The sequence below is a fragment of the Ostrea edulis genome, chromosome 2 (assembly GCF_947568905.1).
Source record: "Ostrea edulis chromosome 2, xbOstEdul1.1, whole genome shotgun sequence".
Lineage (NCBI taxonomy): Eukaryota > Metazoa > Mollusca > Bivalvia > Ostreida > Ostreidae > Ostrea > Ostrea edulis.
The window spans coordinates 63,302,221-63,321,508 of NC_079165.1; the positions used below are offsets into that span (position 1 = coordinate 63,302,221).

At 33.3% G+C, this 19,288-nt stretch overlaps 2 protein-coding genes and 1 pseudogene across 2 annotated transcripts in view; all 3 read right to left on the reverse strand.

Moving 5' to 3' along the window:
• LOC130046411 (methionine adenosyltransferase 2 subunit beta-like) overlaps window positions 1-1,709 on the reverse strand; it is a 56,713-nt gene extending 55,004 nt beyond the window's left edge. Inside the window, exon 1 of the mRNA XM_056156671.1 lies at window positions 1,625-1,709. The gene's annotated coding sequence lies outside the window, so the exon portion shown is untranslated. The remainder of the gene's footprint in view (window positions 1-1,624) is intronic.
• Window positions 1,710-9,834: 8,125 nt separating this feature from the next.
• On the reverse strand, window positions 9,835-10,598 carry LOC130051470 (uncharacterized; annotated as a pseudogene).
• A 3,696-nt stretch (window positions 10,599-14,294) lies between these two features.
• Window positions 14,295-19,007, reverse strand: LOC130052247 (C-type lectin domain family 4 member E-like). Its single transcript, XM_056156676.1, has 4 exons — window positions 18,920-19,007; window positions 16,793-16,878; window positions 16,563-16,656; window positions 14,295-14,550 (listed from the first exon to the last, which is right to left on the reverse strand). Exons 1-4 carry the CDS (start codon window positions 18,984-18,986, stop codon window positions 14,309-14,311), a joined length of 489 nt encoding a protein of 162 aa, XP_056012651.1. The 5' UTR covers window positions 18,987-19,007; the 3' UTR covers window positions 14,295-14,308.
• Between the last annotated feature and the right edge of the window lie 281 nt (window positions 19,008-19,288).

The window sequence follows — 19,288 nt, forward strand, 5'->3', positions numbered from 1 at the left end:
TCGTAAACAGTTTTTTTAACGAATCTTTGCTGTTAGTTTACGATATGTTACGGATAGTTTACGAGTTGTTTACGGATTATTGCGAATGCCTAAGTGATATTTACGATTTCATTCACGTCGGGTTACAATCGCTTTGCGGATTGTTCAGAGTCATTACTAGCACTTTACGTATAGACACGATGACTTTACGAGTACATACTTAAACTTTACGATTAAGGAAAGGTATAAAAGACGTAAAAATCTGACAGTTTCTTTCAGTTGTTATCACGACATCAAAGAAGTAACACATCTTGCATACAATATACATACATGCTGTTACAAGTAATGTCAGTTGTCGAATGATGATACAAAGCCAATTGCGAACACTTTTGAGTCAAAAACGTAAACAATCGTTACTAACTCTTAACTATTCGTAACAGCACATTACATTATCAACACGTTAACAGGTGGTAATTTACACGTAAAAGCTAAGCTAAATCGTAAATTTTCGTAAAATACTCGTAACAATCTCTAAATCGTAAATGTGTGCCGTAAATGCATCGCAAGAACTCGTAATAAACCGTAAATGACCCGTAAATACTTTTAAAACGTGTGGAATACGTAAGGATGCGTAAGAAAATTCCGTGAGTGTGAAGGTACCATTATCATTGGTATGCAATATCATCTAGTGCTTTTTCTTTATATATGTACTGTGTCAGTTGTGTATTAGTTTTTGTGTTAATATACTGGATCATCTGTATTGTAATAAAAATATAGTACAGAATTAAAATTGAACAGTGTTCCTTGCTTTAATGTAAAACTTAAACGGTACCAATTTTGATGCACCAGATTCGCATTTCAACAAATAATGTCAATAATGTCCCTTCAGTAATGCTGAAGCCTAAAACGTTGGAAATCCGAAATGATAATAAACTTTGAAGAGTTGGAGAAAAAAAAGATCAGTGCCAATAAATGGAGTCAAATTCACCCAAAGATTCACCCAAAGATTAGAGCTATAAGAGAGAGAGAGAGAGAGAGAGAGAGAGAGAGAGAGAGAGAGAGAGAGTCCTTAATTTTGAAATAAATTTCTACATTTTATCATAACAATTGAATCTAAATTATATCCATATTTTCAAGCTAGTAACGAAGTAAATAGCTACTGGACTGTTGAAACCCTTGAGGACTAACAGTCAACTATCACGATCCAGGGCTTATACACGGTTCGAATTTTTATTCACAAGATACGTTTTTCGACAAATATTGTCTCTTTCAGTGATCTGTTTACATGAAAAGATTATTTCAAAAGAAATATATTTATCATTAACTGTAATCTAAAGGAAATGAATAAATACCATGCACAATGCAATTCAGTATAAAAGTAAACTCTAATCAAATGTACAAAAATAACAGGTGCCGAAACGTCCTACACATTGGCCGATTCAGAAAGGCCCCTCAAATTTACAATATAATGTTAGTAAAACTCAGGATTTTTGCCGAAACGTTTTGGTGCCGAAACGTCTTAGTGCCGAAACGTCTTGGTACCGAAACGTCTTGGTGCCGAAACGTCTTTGCTGGTGCCGAAACGTCTTGGTGCCGAAAGGTCTTGGTGCCGAAACGTCCAGAATTCCTCAATGTAGTAACATACATTGATAGTAGATACAATCACTATTAAAGTCTTGGGTACAACTAAGTACTATGAAATCCATAAAGTGCAAGTACAATTACCGTTCGATCGGGTTCGAAATCCTAATATTAAGCATATCAATTCAAACTTATAATCATTCGATGAACCCCATAAATAGTTTGGGATTGAAAGATGTGCAAAATTTTAGCTCACTTGAGCTTTTCTGGCCTTAAGACCATAAAGTGAGAATATTCTTAATTAAGTCTAACAAATCCAGCTAAGTTTTGAAACAATTTTCATAAAGAAATAAGATTTTAGATAAATTATTTTTCATAAACCTGCAGTTTTTCAAAGATCTGTGCTAGATTAATCTTAAGGAGGTATGCTACACCAGAGAAATTTGATGTAGATGAAAAGTGGAGGATATGTACAACAATATTTTGAAGTTGAAAATTTTCAAATTTACTTTATTTTGTCAAAAAATACAGTTTTAGTAGAAGGTAATCTGGAAAAAAATTTAAAACCCCTGCTGGACTCCAACTTGCGACCTACAGTTCAGCATTCGATATTCTAACCTACTGAGCTACTCGGCTAGGTATTTAAATAGAAAAGGAAAAGTCAAATATTGCTGATATTGATTTTTTCATCCATGTTTTTAAAGGAACGAAGTCAGCCATTATGACGATGTAGAGTACTACCTTAAGATATATTAAGTGATCAAAATTTTGACTTCAGAATATCTCACTATTCACAAAATATCTTACGACTAAGATCAATATTTACATTGAACACTGTAATTTTCTTATATTTCATTTCTTGTAAACTTTTTAAATTAATATGTAAAGTACATCCATGGTTTATAAAACTTAATTGAATACATACACTGTACTTATGACCTTGTGATCGATATTTGATTATCAGACAGAATTATCTTTTTCATCTTAGTCGTAAGACATTTTGTGAATAAGTAAACTTTTTCACATTATCATCTTTTAAGTTTGATAATGGATTTTTAGTCGTTAGTCGTTTTCTGAAGCAAACTGCTTGTATAATGATATAGTTTTGCTCAAGCTTCTTTATTGTTAGGAACTGCTGTTCATGTGAACGATGCATGTGGCCCATGAGCCGCTCTGGTTTTTTTTCATTGTTATCTTTTTCTCTAGAACACAACATCCCCTCCCACAAACAACTGAATGTGTGGGGGGGGGGGGAGAGCTCACATTGGAATTACCTTATCCATCTGTTTGTAAATGTCTGTGCATTGTCTCAGATACTAGTTGGTGGATTTACCTGAAAAATTGTACACTTTCTATTCACCATGAAGGAATATGAATCTGATGTATTCACAGAAATTGAACCCTAATCTTCATTTTACAGAAAATATCAATTCATGAACTAGTCATTTTTCACGGACAACATAATTTTGTCATGTCATGCTCTCATGCATATATCTAGATATAAACATGTATTAGGTGTATTTTCTTGAAAATTCGTATTATTGTTTTGTCGTCTTTTCGCCTCGAAAGACGACAAATTAGGTCGCTAATTTGGGGGGTTTATTTGTCGTCTTTTCGTTTTGTCGTATTTTCGTTATTTCGGGGCAAAAAGTCGCTAATTGTCGTCTTTACGCCTCGAAAAGACGACATATATTCCTGTTGTACATGACACAATACACTGAGCACCAGGTTTTTGTTCGTCGTTTTTCCACCCCCAATTGCCCCTCAAATTGAAAAAAAAAAAATTCCAAAATCTTGTTGCACATTTAAAGGTAGCTGCAGAACTGTAGCTCTCCGAAAAAAAAATATATCGACAGCTAGACCGGTCTGTCAACATAATTTTTTTTCGGAGAGCTACAGTTCTGCAGATAATTTATAGGGCACTACTATAATCTTTGGCTGCCGCTTAAAATAGAGTTCTGGGAACATGGGGGTTTTTTGGGGGGAGGGGGGTCGAAAAAAGTCGTTTTGTGACAACCCCCTCCCCATTTGGCCCCAGATTGAAAATGAAAATTCCAAAAAATTATTGCACATCTACAGGACACCACCTATCATCTTCCAAAAGATGATTTGGCAACTGATTAAAATGTAAGAGTTCTGGGAACCACGTTTGTTTTGTGGGTGTTTTTTTTTAAGGAAAAAAATCATTTACCCCAGGGTAAAATTGAAAATTCCGAAACCTTATTGCACATCTACAGGACACCACCTATCATATTCCAAAAGATTAATTGGTTATTACAAAAGAGGAGTTTGAGAAAGAAAAAAGTGACAGACAGACGGACGGACTAAACAATAAACCCGAACTTGCTTTAGAAAATGTGGGTATAGCAATCGAGAAAGGTTTATTACTGTCACGGCATGGGTAAATGTGCACGTCGAATTATACCCAGCGCAAAGCTGTTAGAACGGTATAGTGAGTTATATGTAACAAATTCTAGGTCTGATTAGGTCACGATTGCAAAATATATTTCGATTATATCAAAACTGATTAGCTGCATAACTGTAGCTCTCTGTCTTTCCCAGAGTTTTACAGTTCTGCAGCTAACTAGTAAACTGACTAGTCTGAAGCTAGCAGCCATTAACCAGCAGCCAATAAGGCCATAGAAGATAGAAGCTAGCAGCCAATAAGAAAGTTCATCAAAGTACTGCGAATTTTCAGACGGAATACTAAAAAGCAACACATAATAAATCAAAATAGATAATTTTTCAAACAATTACTCAATAAATTTTTAATTACCGAGTTTCCTACTTGAAGGCAATTGAGCTAACCTGAAAGTTTCTGACGTTACATCACATAGAGAGATAAGGAATGTTAATAACAAATTAATCTTTGAAGAGTCCACAAAAGAAGTATGCAGACAAGGAAGTGGACTCCTAGGACTAGCATTTTCCGCCCTCAGTTTGGGGCTGTAGGGGTACCACCTGGGGCCAACAAACGGTGGGACCACTTTTCAGACCTCTCTAATAATTGACTATAGGGTATTGGAATAAAACAAAACTGATAAAACACTATAGAAAAATGAAGTCAAACAAATAGAACCATTAAAAGGGGTCATATAGGCCTTTAAGGGCAATTGAGCTCACCTGAAAGTTCATGATTTTGCAACATGTAGGGTCATAATGGAGGTTAATAAGAACTTGATCTTTGAAGAGTCCACTAAACCAATATACAGGTAAGGGTTCTCCTAGAGCTATCATTTCCCACCCTCACTTTTAGGCTGTAGTGATACCAAATGGGGCCTCGTGAGGGTGGGGCCACTCTTCAGACCATTCTAATACTGTGGAATCATTTTGGATCAGCTCTTTGGACGAATAAGGCATGTCCTAATTCGCTCCACTTTTAACATTGATTGGCAAGCCTAAAGACCAAAAAACGTGTAGTCTGCGTTGTAAATACGTTTGTAGATTAATGTAGCTGTAGTACTAGATGTATTTATATGTAGTTTTTGTTATTATTCTCTGTTGATATTGGCCACATTATGTAATTCTTTTCGTTTGTCCTGAAGAAGGGACGGGTCGTCCCGAAAATTTTATAATCTGGTTGTTCGTGTCGTTGTTCATTTTAGTGCTTTATATATATATATATATATATATATATATATATATATATATATATAATGTGCACTCTCGTCAACACCCCCCCCTTTCCAGAAAGATTCTGAAAATCAATACAAGAATAATGCTTTTGAAAAGATCAATTTCATTTTTATGCCCCCGTAATCGGATATATATATATATATATATATATATATCTTTCTGGAAAAGGGGGGGGGGGTGTTAACGAGAGTGCACATTAATTTTGTTTCGCCGTCAACAATAATTATTCACGTTTCAATAATCATAATAAAATTTAAGGACAATACTTATTTTTGTTGTTGTTTTTTCCCATATCACTAATGAACATAATTGTTTTAAGTACTTCATACATCGTACATTCTGGACGTTTTTCTGCACGTGTACGCTACTTTGTATTATTCTAATATTTACATAGAGACTTTTTCTTCCCTGATTAAAACAACTAATATAACGTCATAATTTAACAAGTTAAAGCGATTCTCACGATACACTTGCAAATGAGAGAGAGAGAGAGAGAGAGAGAGAGAGAGAGAGAGAGAGAGAGAGAGAGAGCGCAAACAGTCAGCCTTATACACATGTAGTGATTCCGGTTCGGAATACACCAACATTGAATTTGAAAATGTAATCAATCGTGTGATCAGGTGTTTGTCCTGAATGAAAAAATGAATTAATTTTGTAAAAACTATATGCAACAGTAAATTACAAACAAATACACCAGGATAAGTACATATATATCATTTCGCTTCTACATCCTTATCTTTTTATGAAAATGTAATGTAACGCGTTCATTTGGGAGAAAATAATCACGTAGTTGAGTTCGATTTTGACGTAAAAAGGAAAATTGGAATAAAACACAAACATACAATAAATCAGAAACACACACATGTGCATACAAAGTAATGTTATGGAATATCACACCCTTATCTTTTTTAATGAAAAAGTAGATTAAAGTGGCTATTTAGGGAAAATTGTCGAGACCGGGACCGGCTTTTAGCATTGTTTTTATTTTTCAGTCCCACCGGTCCCGGAGTTATCACATCATAGTTTACGAAAGACAATAATATGATCAATCAACTATCAGAATGCAGGCATGAGATGTTATATCTAAATTAATGAGAAATGAGGGATAAAATATTCTGATATATTCTGTTTTTATCGAATAAAAAAAATGTGGGACCGGGACCGAAGACCGGGTTTTAGTCATGGGACCGAGACCGAAGACCGGGACTGAGACCGGGTTTTAGTCAGTACCCCATTATGCTCCAAATCATGATTAAGAGTCTACGAATATGGAGCGCCAATTTAACATAAACTCAAATAATTGAAGATATCTTATATTAATATTGAATTTGAAGATATCATCAATTCAATTATTGCTCTCTTTAATTGAATTAATGCGCGCATTAAATCAATAATTGCTCTCGTCAAATGAATTAATGCACGCTTCAATTCAATTATTGCTCTCATCAATTGAATTAATGCGCTCATCAATTGAATTAATGAGAGCAATAATAGATATAATGCGCGCATTAATTCAATTATTGCTCTCTTCAATTCATATGATGAGAGCATCAATTTAATAGAAATAATGCTCGCAATAGTTAATTTAGAGCTCGGTATAAATAATTTGATGATCTCTTTAATTCAATTGAAGATATCTTTAAATCATTTACAATGCTTTTGTATAAGAAATTAATGTGCGCATCAATTCTTTTAAAGAGAGCAACAATTCAATTAAAGATATCATTAATTCAATTGTGGATATGTTGAATTGAAGATATCTTTAATTATATAGTTGCTCTCTCTAAAAGAATTATTTCTCTCTTCAAATGAATTAAAGATATCATTAATTTAATTGAAGAGAGAAATAATTGAATTAATGCGCGCATTAAATCAATTATTGCTATCATCAAATGAATTAATGCGCGCATCAATTCAATTATTGCTCTCATCAATTCATTTAATGCGCGCATTATATCAATTATTGCTCTCTTCAATTGAATTGTAACACGCATCAATTCAATTATTGATATCATTAATTCATTTGAAGAAATCATCAATTCAATTAAAACGCGCACCATTCCAGGTGAAAAATTAATGCTATCATCAATTCAATTCATACGCGCAATAATTCAGAATTGAGGATATCATTAATTATTTGAAGAGATCTTTAATTCAATTGTTGCACGCATCAAATGAATTGATGATATCTTCAATTATTTGAGTTTATGTTAATTTGGCGCTCCATATACGAAGGTGAGATATTTGGATATGTTTTCCAATGATTTTTCCAGAGATTGGAAATTAAAATTTTTCTTTTACATCCAAATCTAAATTACCATTTTCACTTTCTGTGGTATTTTCTGACACTAAGGACACCAAAGAGAAATCCCTCATATTTTCCATGCTATAAGCCTAAACTTATCCAGCCATTTGTACACAATAAACATGCGTCTTCTTACTATCATCGGTATTCTCTTACTTTTTCTTGCAGCTAATGGTATTCGTGAACCTCTTCACGTTTTTGTTGTTGTTGTTTTTGGCTTTGTTTTAAAAATAGTGGGTCACGACAGAAAGATATCAACATCACACCTTCCGTTCGTTGTAGGTGTTGAGGTTATAACGTTGCAAATCGAACAGCTTGAAGAAATTATTGCGCACCAAATAGCGATGCATTTCATCCAATAATCATCAATAGATTTAGAACGACAGTTCTTTTCAGTTGGTAATTTCTCTTTTGATAGGATTTCTCAGCAAAGCGCAGATTTTAAAAAAATGTCACCGGCTGAATTACACATTCTATTCATTTCTAATGATCGTTAATATGACAATTAACAAAAAAAAAACAACAACACGATTTCTATGCGAGATTTGAGTATTCCATTAAAAAAAAATACTGAACTAACTGAAGTTTTATATTTTATCAAAATTACACCCGAAATACCATTAAAAAATACAAGGAGGGGTGGGACATAAAGTCCTGTACACAATCACATGCGTTTAAGTGATCAAGACATGGGGCTCACGGCGGGTGTGACCGGTCGACTGGGGGTGCTTACTTGGTTAGTATTGTTGAAAATTTTAATTATTTGGGCATAACATTAAATTTTAATGGAAAATTTCACAAAACACAAAATGTTATAGCAGTGCAATGTAGAAAAAGTTTAAGTAGCCTATTAACCAAAATGAAAAAAATTGCATTTTAATGTAAGTACACAGTTGTCATTGTTTGATACGTATATAGGAAGTTTAGCAAATTATGGTTGTGAAGTTTGGGGCTCACATCCAGCAAATGATTTGGAAAATGTTCATTTGAATTTTTGTAAAAACGTTTTATGTGTCAAGAAGTCTACTATGTCTATGATGGTCTACAATGAATTAAGACGGACACCTCTACATGTGCTAAGAAAGTATAGAATATTGAAATATTGGGTAAACCTAAAGAAGACAAATAATTGTGTTTTAAAGAGTATTTATCAGGAAATGTTAGATGTTTGTGACTCAAATTCTTATACTTGTTGGTTGACATATTAGTTTATTATATTCTTTAGGATTTGGATATGTATGGAATTGTACTTATGATATAAATGAAATTTTTTTTTTTATCTGAAGTAAAACAAAGATTACTAAATGTGTTTATACACGAAATTTGTAGTGTTTTTGAGACGTCACCAAAATGTAACTTATATAGATATGTCAATGAAGGTTTTAAATTATAATTGTATTTTACAAAATCTGTTCCAAGTATGTATGTTCAAAATATTAGTAAATACCGATTATCCTCACATAGATTAGAAATTGAACAAGGTAGATTTAGCAATATTCCAAGAAACGAAAGAAAATGTAAATTATGTTCAGATAGTATTGAAGATGAATATCATTTTATATTAGTATGTCCTTTTTATAATGATTGTAGAAAACAGTATTTAAAGAAATATTGGTACCGTATAAGTTTTACATTATCATAAATTGGTACCGTATAAGTTTTACATTATTATAAACACCTCTCCACTTTCAAGCTTATCCAACTATTATCAACTGGAAATATTACAGAATTATGTAAACTTGGTAAATACCTATATAAATGTTCATCTATTAGATCTCAGTTTTTATAAGATTATCCTCAGTATCTATTCTATCCTGTCCATGTACATCAGGGCCCGGTTTTTCGAAAGCTGGTTAACTTTAACACAGTGGTTAAGTTTAACGCAGTGTTAACTCCTAACCAAGTGATTAGCTAACACAATGGTTAAATTTTGTTTTTCGAAAGCAATTTAACACATAACTACATACGTGCGATGAGTTAATAGTGTTTTTACGAGATGGAAAATAATATTGTCATTCGGACCATACAGCTTTAAATGAAAATTAAAACATTCTCTACGCATATTTTTAGAATATAACTCATAAAATTTTCAAAATGAAAAAACTAATTATGCAGTGTATCGAATTTTTACAGTTATACCATGGCAACTAAATGAGTCCATGAATCACAAAAATATGTTGTTGTTTTTTCGGTTTTCGTTATTGATTTTTGATAATGATTGAAACCTTACGGCAAAAAAGTATAAAGTTTTCTACTGTCTATAGTACATTAACTGAAGTAAATCTCTGTAAAATTATTTCTTTGACAACTCTTTCAAATTTCTATGAGACAGTTCAAGAGTTGGCAGGGGCAAGTTTTTCCTGATGTCATTGTTCTGCCGTTTCTTCTCTCTTTTCCATGAGGTCTTTTAACATGACTTGGAAAATCTCTGCAGATCGACCTTTTAGGATGGACTTTCTTTTTCACTGAATGGAAAAGATAATTACATTTATAATTTTTAGTACTTGATGTGATACAGGAGCCAATTTCGGCTATTTAGTATTTCACATGAGTATTTATTTGTAAAAGTGTAAAAGGGCATAAAATACATGTAAATTTACCTGGTACAGACTCTATTTCATCAGAGGACGAATCATTAGCAGGTGACCTTTTTATTTTTTAATTTCCTGATTCTAGCACTGCTTAATTTAGGTTCCATATCCGGGATTTTTTCAAAAACATCAAAATCATCCTCATCTTCGTCAGAAGATGGTAACTCGCCAGAATTTTTTTTCTTTTGCCGATCGTATTTTGATTTTAGTCCCTTTATTTTAAGTCTGCACTGTTCCGCTGAAAAGTGGTATCCTTCTTTATTCACTTCGCTAGCCACCCTTTGCCATTTATATTTGACCATTTTGGACGAGCTCTCTATCTCATGAAACACCCTCTTCAACAGTTTTATACTCTGCACGTCCCACTTTCCATCTAAAAATGTGAAAGAGAAAGTGTGTTTCAGGATGCACTTAAAACATTTAATTAGTCAATAGTCATAATCTAGTACCTGTAGTCATACATGTATCATTAAATCAACCAGTGTATAGAGACCATCTGATACCATATTGAACATTATTAGCATGGATGCCATGATTTATGATTGTAGTACTGAACCGAAAACACAGCAGGTTGAATTTTCTCAACATAATGCAAACCCTTTAATTGAACAAGTGATGCACTGAAATAACAGACCACAGCCATACAAAATAGCATGATCTTCATTACAAAGTATATATGCGACATGAAATTATATTAATGAAGGTGTGAAATTGACCTTCATCAAATGGTCATTGAGCTGAGGGTTATATGACAGATCAGCATGTTATACACGATTTTACTATATTGTATAACTTAAGATGTCATATATGTATATATATATATATATATATATATATATATATATATATATATATATATATATAACTTATACGGTACCAATTTTGATGCACCAGATGCGCATTTCGACAAATAATGTCTCTTCAGTGATGCTCAACCGAAATGTTTGAAATCCGAAATAACTATGAAGTTTTAGATCTAAATATAGCCAAAAACAGCGTGCCAAACAAGTGGAGCCAAATTCGTCCAAGGATAAGAGCTATGCATGAGGGAGATAATCCTTAATTTTGAAATTAAATTGAATTTCTAAATTTATATATATATATATATATATATATATATATATATATATATATATTGATCAGTCATCCAAAAATTATTTTGTTTAACACCACTCTGATTCCTTGCATACGTATTCTGAACTTGAAATAAAAAAAAATGCTAGAGTTCCTCATTGGCAATATCTTTGTGGTCTTTGGTGATCAGGTCTTCCAATATTCCGTTGGAATTCCCATGGGCACAAATTGTGCTCCTTTGTCAGCTGACCTGTTTTTGGATTCCTATGAAGCAGAATTTATTCTGTTTCTACGTGAGAAGAATTTTTTTTGCTATGGCCTTCAATTCGACAGTTAGATATATCGACGACATTTTATCTATTAACAATAATGACTTTCATTCATATGTCGATTCGATATATCCCTGTGAACTCGAAATAAAGGACACCACAGAGTCGTCCACTTTTGCTTCATACTTAGATATTTTATTGAAAGTAGATATTATATTTTGTTGAAAGTAAATATTAACGGCAAACTAACACCTCAACTTTATGACAACCCACAGGCAATTGCATCACCTGGGGTCGAATTTACTATATAAAGAGTAAAGGTATAGAACTCTATATATAGGGTACCCAAGTTAGCCGATGTAAAAACAATAAACCAATTGATATAAAATTCTTCTTTGTATTCTAATATATTCATACATAATCAATCTACATTACTAACAAAGTTCATCCCGAAATTCCGTATATTTCCCAAGATGTGCAAAAATGAATTCGGAAAAATGCCTATTATTTTTTGGTCGACTTTTAGTTTGGCCCTGGCACTATACGACTAAACAGAATGTTTGAGCATTGCAACAAGCAATTACATTGAATATGCAGCATAAGATATCAGTTCTAAAATGAATTTCTTATCCCAATTCATAAAATGAAGTCCGCAATAGCTCCAAGTGACTGAAATTTTAAAACCGTCTGTACTTTCAATATCCCAGCCATTACAGTAGTTATGACTAATTACCCGATTGATTATTGCTTTTACATCGGCTAACTTGGGTACCCTATATTTAGAGTTCTATACCTTTACTTTTTATATAGTAAATTCGACCTCAAGCGATGCAATTTAATTGCCTGTGTGACAAACAGGATGGTTTCAGCTTCTCTATCGTCAACTTACCATATTCATGTAGCGATACTCAATTATCACCTGTATATGTTGTTTATATCTCTCAAATGATTCGATAAGCAAGATCTTGTAATGTGTATTATCAGTTGTTAAAACCTGGCAAACTAGTTAAAGTTACAGAGATTTCAACAGTCTCGTTTAAAGTCAGCATTCCGCAAATTCTATGATCGTTATAGGAATCTAGCTTGCAAATACAATCCATCAATGGGTCAAATACTGTGCGATGTGTTTCATACCGATTAGCACAAATTATGGCGACTGGTTATGCATCCATTCTGAAGAAGATAATAAAGTACTTGTTTATAGATGCCACCGACAGGCCTACGTCACGTGATGCCAATGACCTGAACTGATTTTCGACCTCGGTCGGTTGGGCTAAAATGGAATCATTATAAAATATTCCTTTCTAGTCATCTGCATCATTGCCATAATATTATTGAAAAATATCAGAAAGAGATAGGAAGCGCTAAGGTAGTTAAAATTTTATAACATTTATAAAGAACAAGGGGCAATAAAATACCCCAGAGCTTTACCTGTCACCTCGAGTGCAAATATTCTAGTATGTCGCTCTTTAAGTCGTGTAATGTATGTATAATGTTGAAGTTTCGTCACGTATTGGAGAAACTGTAATGTTCAAAGTATTAGCAAATCTAATTTTGAAAGAAAAACAATTCCGCGGAATTTCACCACTCCAATACCTTCTTTTGCACTATCATACAGGATTCCGCCATTACCAGTGAAAGTAAAAAGTTATCATAAAAGGTGAAAATAACGAACAGTGATCAATCTCTTAACTCCCACAAGCAATACAAAATAGATAGTTGGGCAAACACGGACCCTGGATATACCAGAGGTGGGATCAAGTGCCTAAGAGGAGTAAGCAACTCCAGCATATTTTTTTATTTCACCTTCAGAGTACTTGTGCGTGGAATCAGAGTGGCGTTTAAGAAAGTAATTTTTTGGATGACTGATCACTAGATATGAATATGAATCCTTTATGATATTAATGTAATGTCAATATATGTTTTAGTTCATGAGTTCTAAAATTTCATATCAGAAAAGTTATACGAAAGAGTTAAATCATGTACCATGGTGTGATGAAAATTTGTCGAATTGTGCATCAAATGCGTCAGTTTGGTCTCAGAATTTGATTATATGTTCTTTATATGCACATTTGGAAATTTCTTTATCTTCACGGAAAGTTTGTAAAATACCTTAATAGCTGAAGAAGATGTATTATTGCAATGGAAGGTGAAGATAACTCCTATAAGCAATACAAAATAGAGATTTGGACAAACACGGTCCCCTGGACACACCAGAGGTGGGATCAGGTGCCTAGGAGGAGGTAGTATCCCCTGTCGACCGGTCACACCCGCCGCGAGTCCTACTAGTATATCTTGATCAGGTAAACAGAGTAATCCGTAGTCAAAATCAGTGTGCCAAGAACGGCCTAACAATGGGTATGATTGATATGAAAAAGAAAATAATTACCTTTATCTTTGAATGTGTGTGTGTATGTATAGATATGTGTGTGTGTATATTGGATGCAGAAGGTGCAAAGAGTAATTGCAAGTGTGAATGAGTGATTGTAGATTACAGTTGTATGTTTGTATTTGTAAATGTGTTGAAATACCAAAATAAAACATTAAAAAAACAATCGGTATGAAACAAATCAGACAGAATTTGAACTAATGATAGGTTGTATTGGCAAAATATGTTGTTATAACGACTATAGAATTTGCGAAATGCTGACTTTAAACGAGACTGTTGAAATCCCTGCACCATCAACTTGTTAGTCAGTATAACATTTCTCATTTTAAGTACCTTGATAATAGTAGCTAACTTTACTGATCTTCTTTCATGGAGTTTTTATCTACTACAAGCGGTACTAGCATTTTCAAGTTTTGTATAACATTAATCAATATTTCTTAATTTTCATTCTCAAAGAAAGTGACAAGGAGCTCATTTCAAACTTTTATTTTTCACAAATGTATCCACTATGGTAAATCCCGTGGTCGCAGTAAACGTCATGAAATGTGTAGCGCTCTCCTGCGTAAAAGAACATGCAGTCTTGTGGAGAGCTGTCACTTCCGTCGGGTTGTCCGACACCAAACGCATGATACGTCATCTTAACCATTTTTCCGTTTCTGATCCACCTCCAGTCTCCTCCTGATTGCCTCCTGTTTATGTTCCTCCCACCGACGTAGAAATGGAGACCTGTTATAAATAAGGACTAGCTTGGTTTGATAACAAAATAATAGTTCATATTACTACAATTAATTGGATAATGCAGGTTCGTGGGTATGGCGTGTAAAACTTTGTTAAATATATATTAAGAGCAAAGATTGTGATATTATCTACAAGACTAAGATTGTAATATTATTTACAAGACTAAATCTCCTAACAAGTAGATGTATGCTATCAATTAGAATTATGATTCCAGCTGAAGGTCTAGAATTAGGAAAGGGAATGTGTCGTTTCATAATTACATGACAGGAACAGTGGGGTGTACGAGTTTAATGCTACTTTACCGTCATACACTTACAGAATATACATCACGATTAGAATTAGCAATGGACAGTAAAATACTGAAAATTAGTCGGAAATAAAGAAAAGATGCATTGATTTATACCGGATATTTTTCATATCAAACAGCGAGGTAGAGCAGTGCAAAAATGCATGTATGACACTTGGGACCCAACCTTAAGATGTATCATGTTTACAATTTTGTGGTCCCGTGGGGATACGGGTTAGAATAGGTCCTCAGTACCCCCTCCTTGTCGTAAGAGGCGACTAAATGGGTCGGTCCTTCGGATGAGACCGAATAAACCGAAGCCCCATGTCCCAGTAGGTATGCAACGATAAACATCCCTCCCTGCTACAAGGCCCAGAGCAGAGGCCTAAATTTTGCAGCCCTTCACCGGCAATGGTGACGTACGTTTCTATGATATGAGTGAAATATTCTCGAGAGGGAAGTTTAACAATATACAAGCAACCACAATTTTGTCAGAACAGAGTAATCATATAAAAGATCGAGTATTTTGATGAATTTGAGCCAATTTTGAAATAAGAAATTGATGACTATTTTCATAAATGTTTAAAAATTTCATAAAGTGGAAATGGAGCGATTATAGTATAATGTATATGCGGCGAAGTTCAGTCTTTTCCTTTGATAATGATTTCTTCTAAAAGTAGTCCAATTCACGCTTATGAACACTTTAGATTAGTTGGAAATGTAAAGAAATATTCACATTACACATGTAATATATAATCAGTTTTGTAGAGCACGGAAGGAGATAACAGTGAATAATATGCTGATCACTCAGGAAATTCATTACAAAATTGCAAGAAGGGGCGGAACGATACTCGTTCTTTACACCAAGATGTTATTTGTAGTTGTGGGTTGAAATTTCGTTTCATAATCAAAAGATAAATTTAAAAAGTTTCATTCTCATAAGAATTATCGCTAAATGTTTTCGTATATTTGTTTGAATTCGATCATATTCCCAATTACACAATTAGTGGGGCAATTAATGAAAGTCTAGAGTGAGAGATAAATATAGCTGTCCAAAGACTTAAAATGTCCACGACAATGTCTAACATCAAAAAAGCATCACCAATGCAACTTTACGTAGGTGTAAATCTAAGTTTTCATATTACAATATTTACATTTCCAAAGCTTATATCTTCGATATCTTTACCAGTTGAAATGATAGACATTTCCTCATGAATGTGAACAATGTGCATAATCAATGGTATATATTACGACTCTTTTATCGATTGTGGATAAGATGACAGAAATGAAAGTAAAATGTAAACATTATAAACAGCAACGCTTCATGCATTCACGTTTTTCATCAGCGCTGTAATATAGAATGACTCGTCATTCCCGGCACCGCGTGAGTATTCAAACGGAACACATCCCTCCCTCGTAAGGAGTGTTAAAATAATTTATTTTACCAAACAAATATTCGCTGTTATGACTTTAAACGTCATGTATCAATACATGAGTGAATTTGAATGGGTCGTAAAACACCATGGAAATAAAACAATGTAGAACTGATTTACTGTCTCCTTCAGACCATGGCAGCTAATGATAAAATTTAATCACTATTGTACAGAACATCAATAATTTAAAAATGATTTGAAAACTTTAGAGACAGATAAGAATAAAATATATTTGACATAATCATTTTTCTTAACTTGTACAGTTATGAATTTGACATTACCTGAATTCATCCTCTTCAATTTCTGTTTCATCAACATCGCTTCCTCCAGTGTTTCGAAGTTAGCCAGATACGCCCCCATACGGCTACATCGAGCCTGAACAAGGGAGTAAAATATAAGCAGAAGGACCATACAAGTTGAAACCAAAAAAGGGGGATTTACCCGGAGGAATAAAAAAAATTAAGAAAACACGCCTGATTGAATTTTGGAGATTGATAGAAATGTTACTTACAAATGCTTCGTCTGCGGAAACTTTGTCTCTGCTGATGTAATAACAGTTTTTCTCATAAATATGAAATGGAGGCTTGCATTTGTAAGCTATAAACGAAACAAAATAACATAATTTAGCACTTGAACTTCCTGTACAATCGTCATTAGTTGAGGTGAGTTATTTTTCGCTAATATTAATAACCTCAGCAAGTTTATAGCTTAACCAATTAGAAACCTCCCAAGTATGAACCAATCCAAGAATTTATGTCCCAATCCAACAAGAAACGAAAACAATTTCACAAACAATCACTAAAGATTGAGAGATTGATATATCAGACAGTTTCAGTATCACAAACAATCACTAAAGATTGGGAGATTGATACATCAGACAGTTTCAGTATCACAAACGTACATCTCGATATATTTGTGATAATCTTGTAATTAGTCTTCAATTCTTCCCAAAAAGTGTCGTTTGGTTTTTTCCATTTAATTTTATTCAGGTATGAAATATTGCAGAATATCATGATTGCAAATCTAAAATAACAAATTGAAACCTGACATAATCAATAGCACTATGCAGTTATAAAAGTTAAAGAATAAGTAACTGTATGATTGATTGATTGATTGATGTTTTCCGCCACACTCAACAATTTTTCAGTTATCTGGTGGCGCCCAGTTTTTATTGGTGGAAGAGAGAACCCAGATACAATGTACCTGGGAAGAGACCACCGACCTTTCGAAAGGTGAGCGCGATGCTCTAACCACTTGGCCACGGTATGAATAACATGACGAATGATGATATAATAACCTAAGGATAACCCATAAAGGCTTAAATCAGCTTATTTCCAATAGGATCCTTATATTCATATAATATATCTGATTAGTAGGTTTTGATTAATAGTTGCATTATGCGTTGAAAACTTACAAACTTCAGACATATTTTTACGATAGAATTCTAAAATTTCTTTTAAAAAAGTATTGCCAAAATTGGACAAGTTATCTTATATCCCTAGCCTTGCTGGCTAATAAGGATTTCACAGCTTTTATTTGACATCGAAAACAAATCGCCTTTATTATAACGCGAATTGATATTAAACTGTGTGTTAAATAAGTTGTTTTCATCGAGTCGGATCGAAATTTTAATTTTGTGTCACAGATCAAATATGAACCCCCCCTTGCATAAATTGATAATTAATGTGGTGTGATTTAGTACTTCAAGTTTGAGTTTTGCTGAACTGAATTATTTTTCAAAATCATTGATCAAAATAGGCAATGACGATGCAAATATTTTTAATTAGCATACACTATTATACAATAAAACTAGAGGAACAAATTATCTCGTTACTGGTTAAATAGATACGACTAACATGGTAAATGATGTAAAATAAAGCAATTAAAAGGAAAGGATAACAATGCATGGATAATGAAAGGTGAAGATAATATAAGATGATATGGATAATATAAGATGTTATGTCTAGTACTAAATGTGCTTTTCACCGTGAAGTGATGAAGATGACGAGGTTGTAGTGGCTAAATCTGATTAGAATCAGTGAGAAACTGTAACCAATCAGAGCTCAATATCACAGATCATAATTATAGATGAGTTATATCTATGAGGGAAAAGTTTTAAAGATTATGCAAGGAATAAGAGATGGTTTAAAATGCGCAATTATGAATTAAAATACGTTAAAAGATGAACATTCTATATCAAGATTATACTTTTAAAGTAAATAATGCAATTTCAAAAAGTAACTTCAAAAATAGTAATCATCAGACGGTCTTTCCACGTCTTGCCTTTACAAAGGTTAGGAAGAAGATTAGTCACCTCAATCTGGGTAGTAGATACTAGTACACAAAGTACGTAAACAATCAATAACCACAGCAGTTACACATTTTAAACGAGTCAAAATAGTGCAGTGTAGAATTTAAAGTGAAATCGTTCAAACAGTAATCAAAATTTTGTAATTTCCTGTAGTGAATTATTTTTTATTAATACTCTTCAAAATGATACCATGATTCCAAAAAAATCCCACCAGCGATTTATTACCTGTACAAGATGATCGTTTAACATCTTGAATAAGTCTAAACGAGAACTTTATGGGGCAAGCTTTCTTATGATAGAACTATCAATACATTGAATGTCACTCACCTTTCGTCGAACAGGCCAGTACAATTGAAGCACACAACCAATAAAGCCCGATGGTCATCTTGAACATCCGTCTGATCTAGCTTGGGAATGGCACCTGCGACCAGTTATATTTATAAGTAAAATTCAATACAACAGATTAAGTTACATTGCATTTACTCCGCGTGATGGCACGTAAATAATTCATTATTTCAATAGAATAGATCAACAACACAATGTTGGCAGTCTTTGTCACGGCTTTACTTGAGTAATACAATACAAGTTAAATTCATTTCAACAATAGTATTCCACTTCACTATATTATTGTATTATATAATAAGTCATTAAACTACAATGCATGATATACATCGACTTTGGTAGTTATGACGTAAG

What these genes read in the sequence shown, in the direction of transcription:
- LOC130052247 (XM_056156676.1), bottom strand. Translation starts at nt 18,986, where the DNA reads ATGTTCAAGATGACCATCGGGCTTTATTGGTTGTGTGCTTCAATTGTA. An exon ending in TTTCCGCAGACGAAGCATTT is followed by an intron (nt 16,657 to 16,792) that starts GTAAGTAACATT and finishes TCCCTTGTTCAG; the next exon opens with GCTCGATGTAGCCGTATGGG. An exon ending in ATTGAAGAGGATGAATTCAG is followed by an intron (nt 14,551 to 16,562) that starts GTAATGTCAAAT and finishes TATTTATAACAG; the next exon opens with GTCTCCATTTCTACGTCGGT.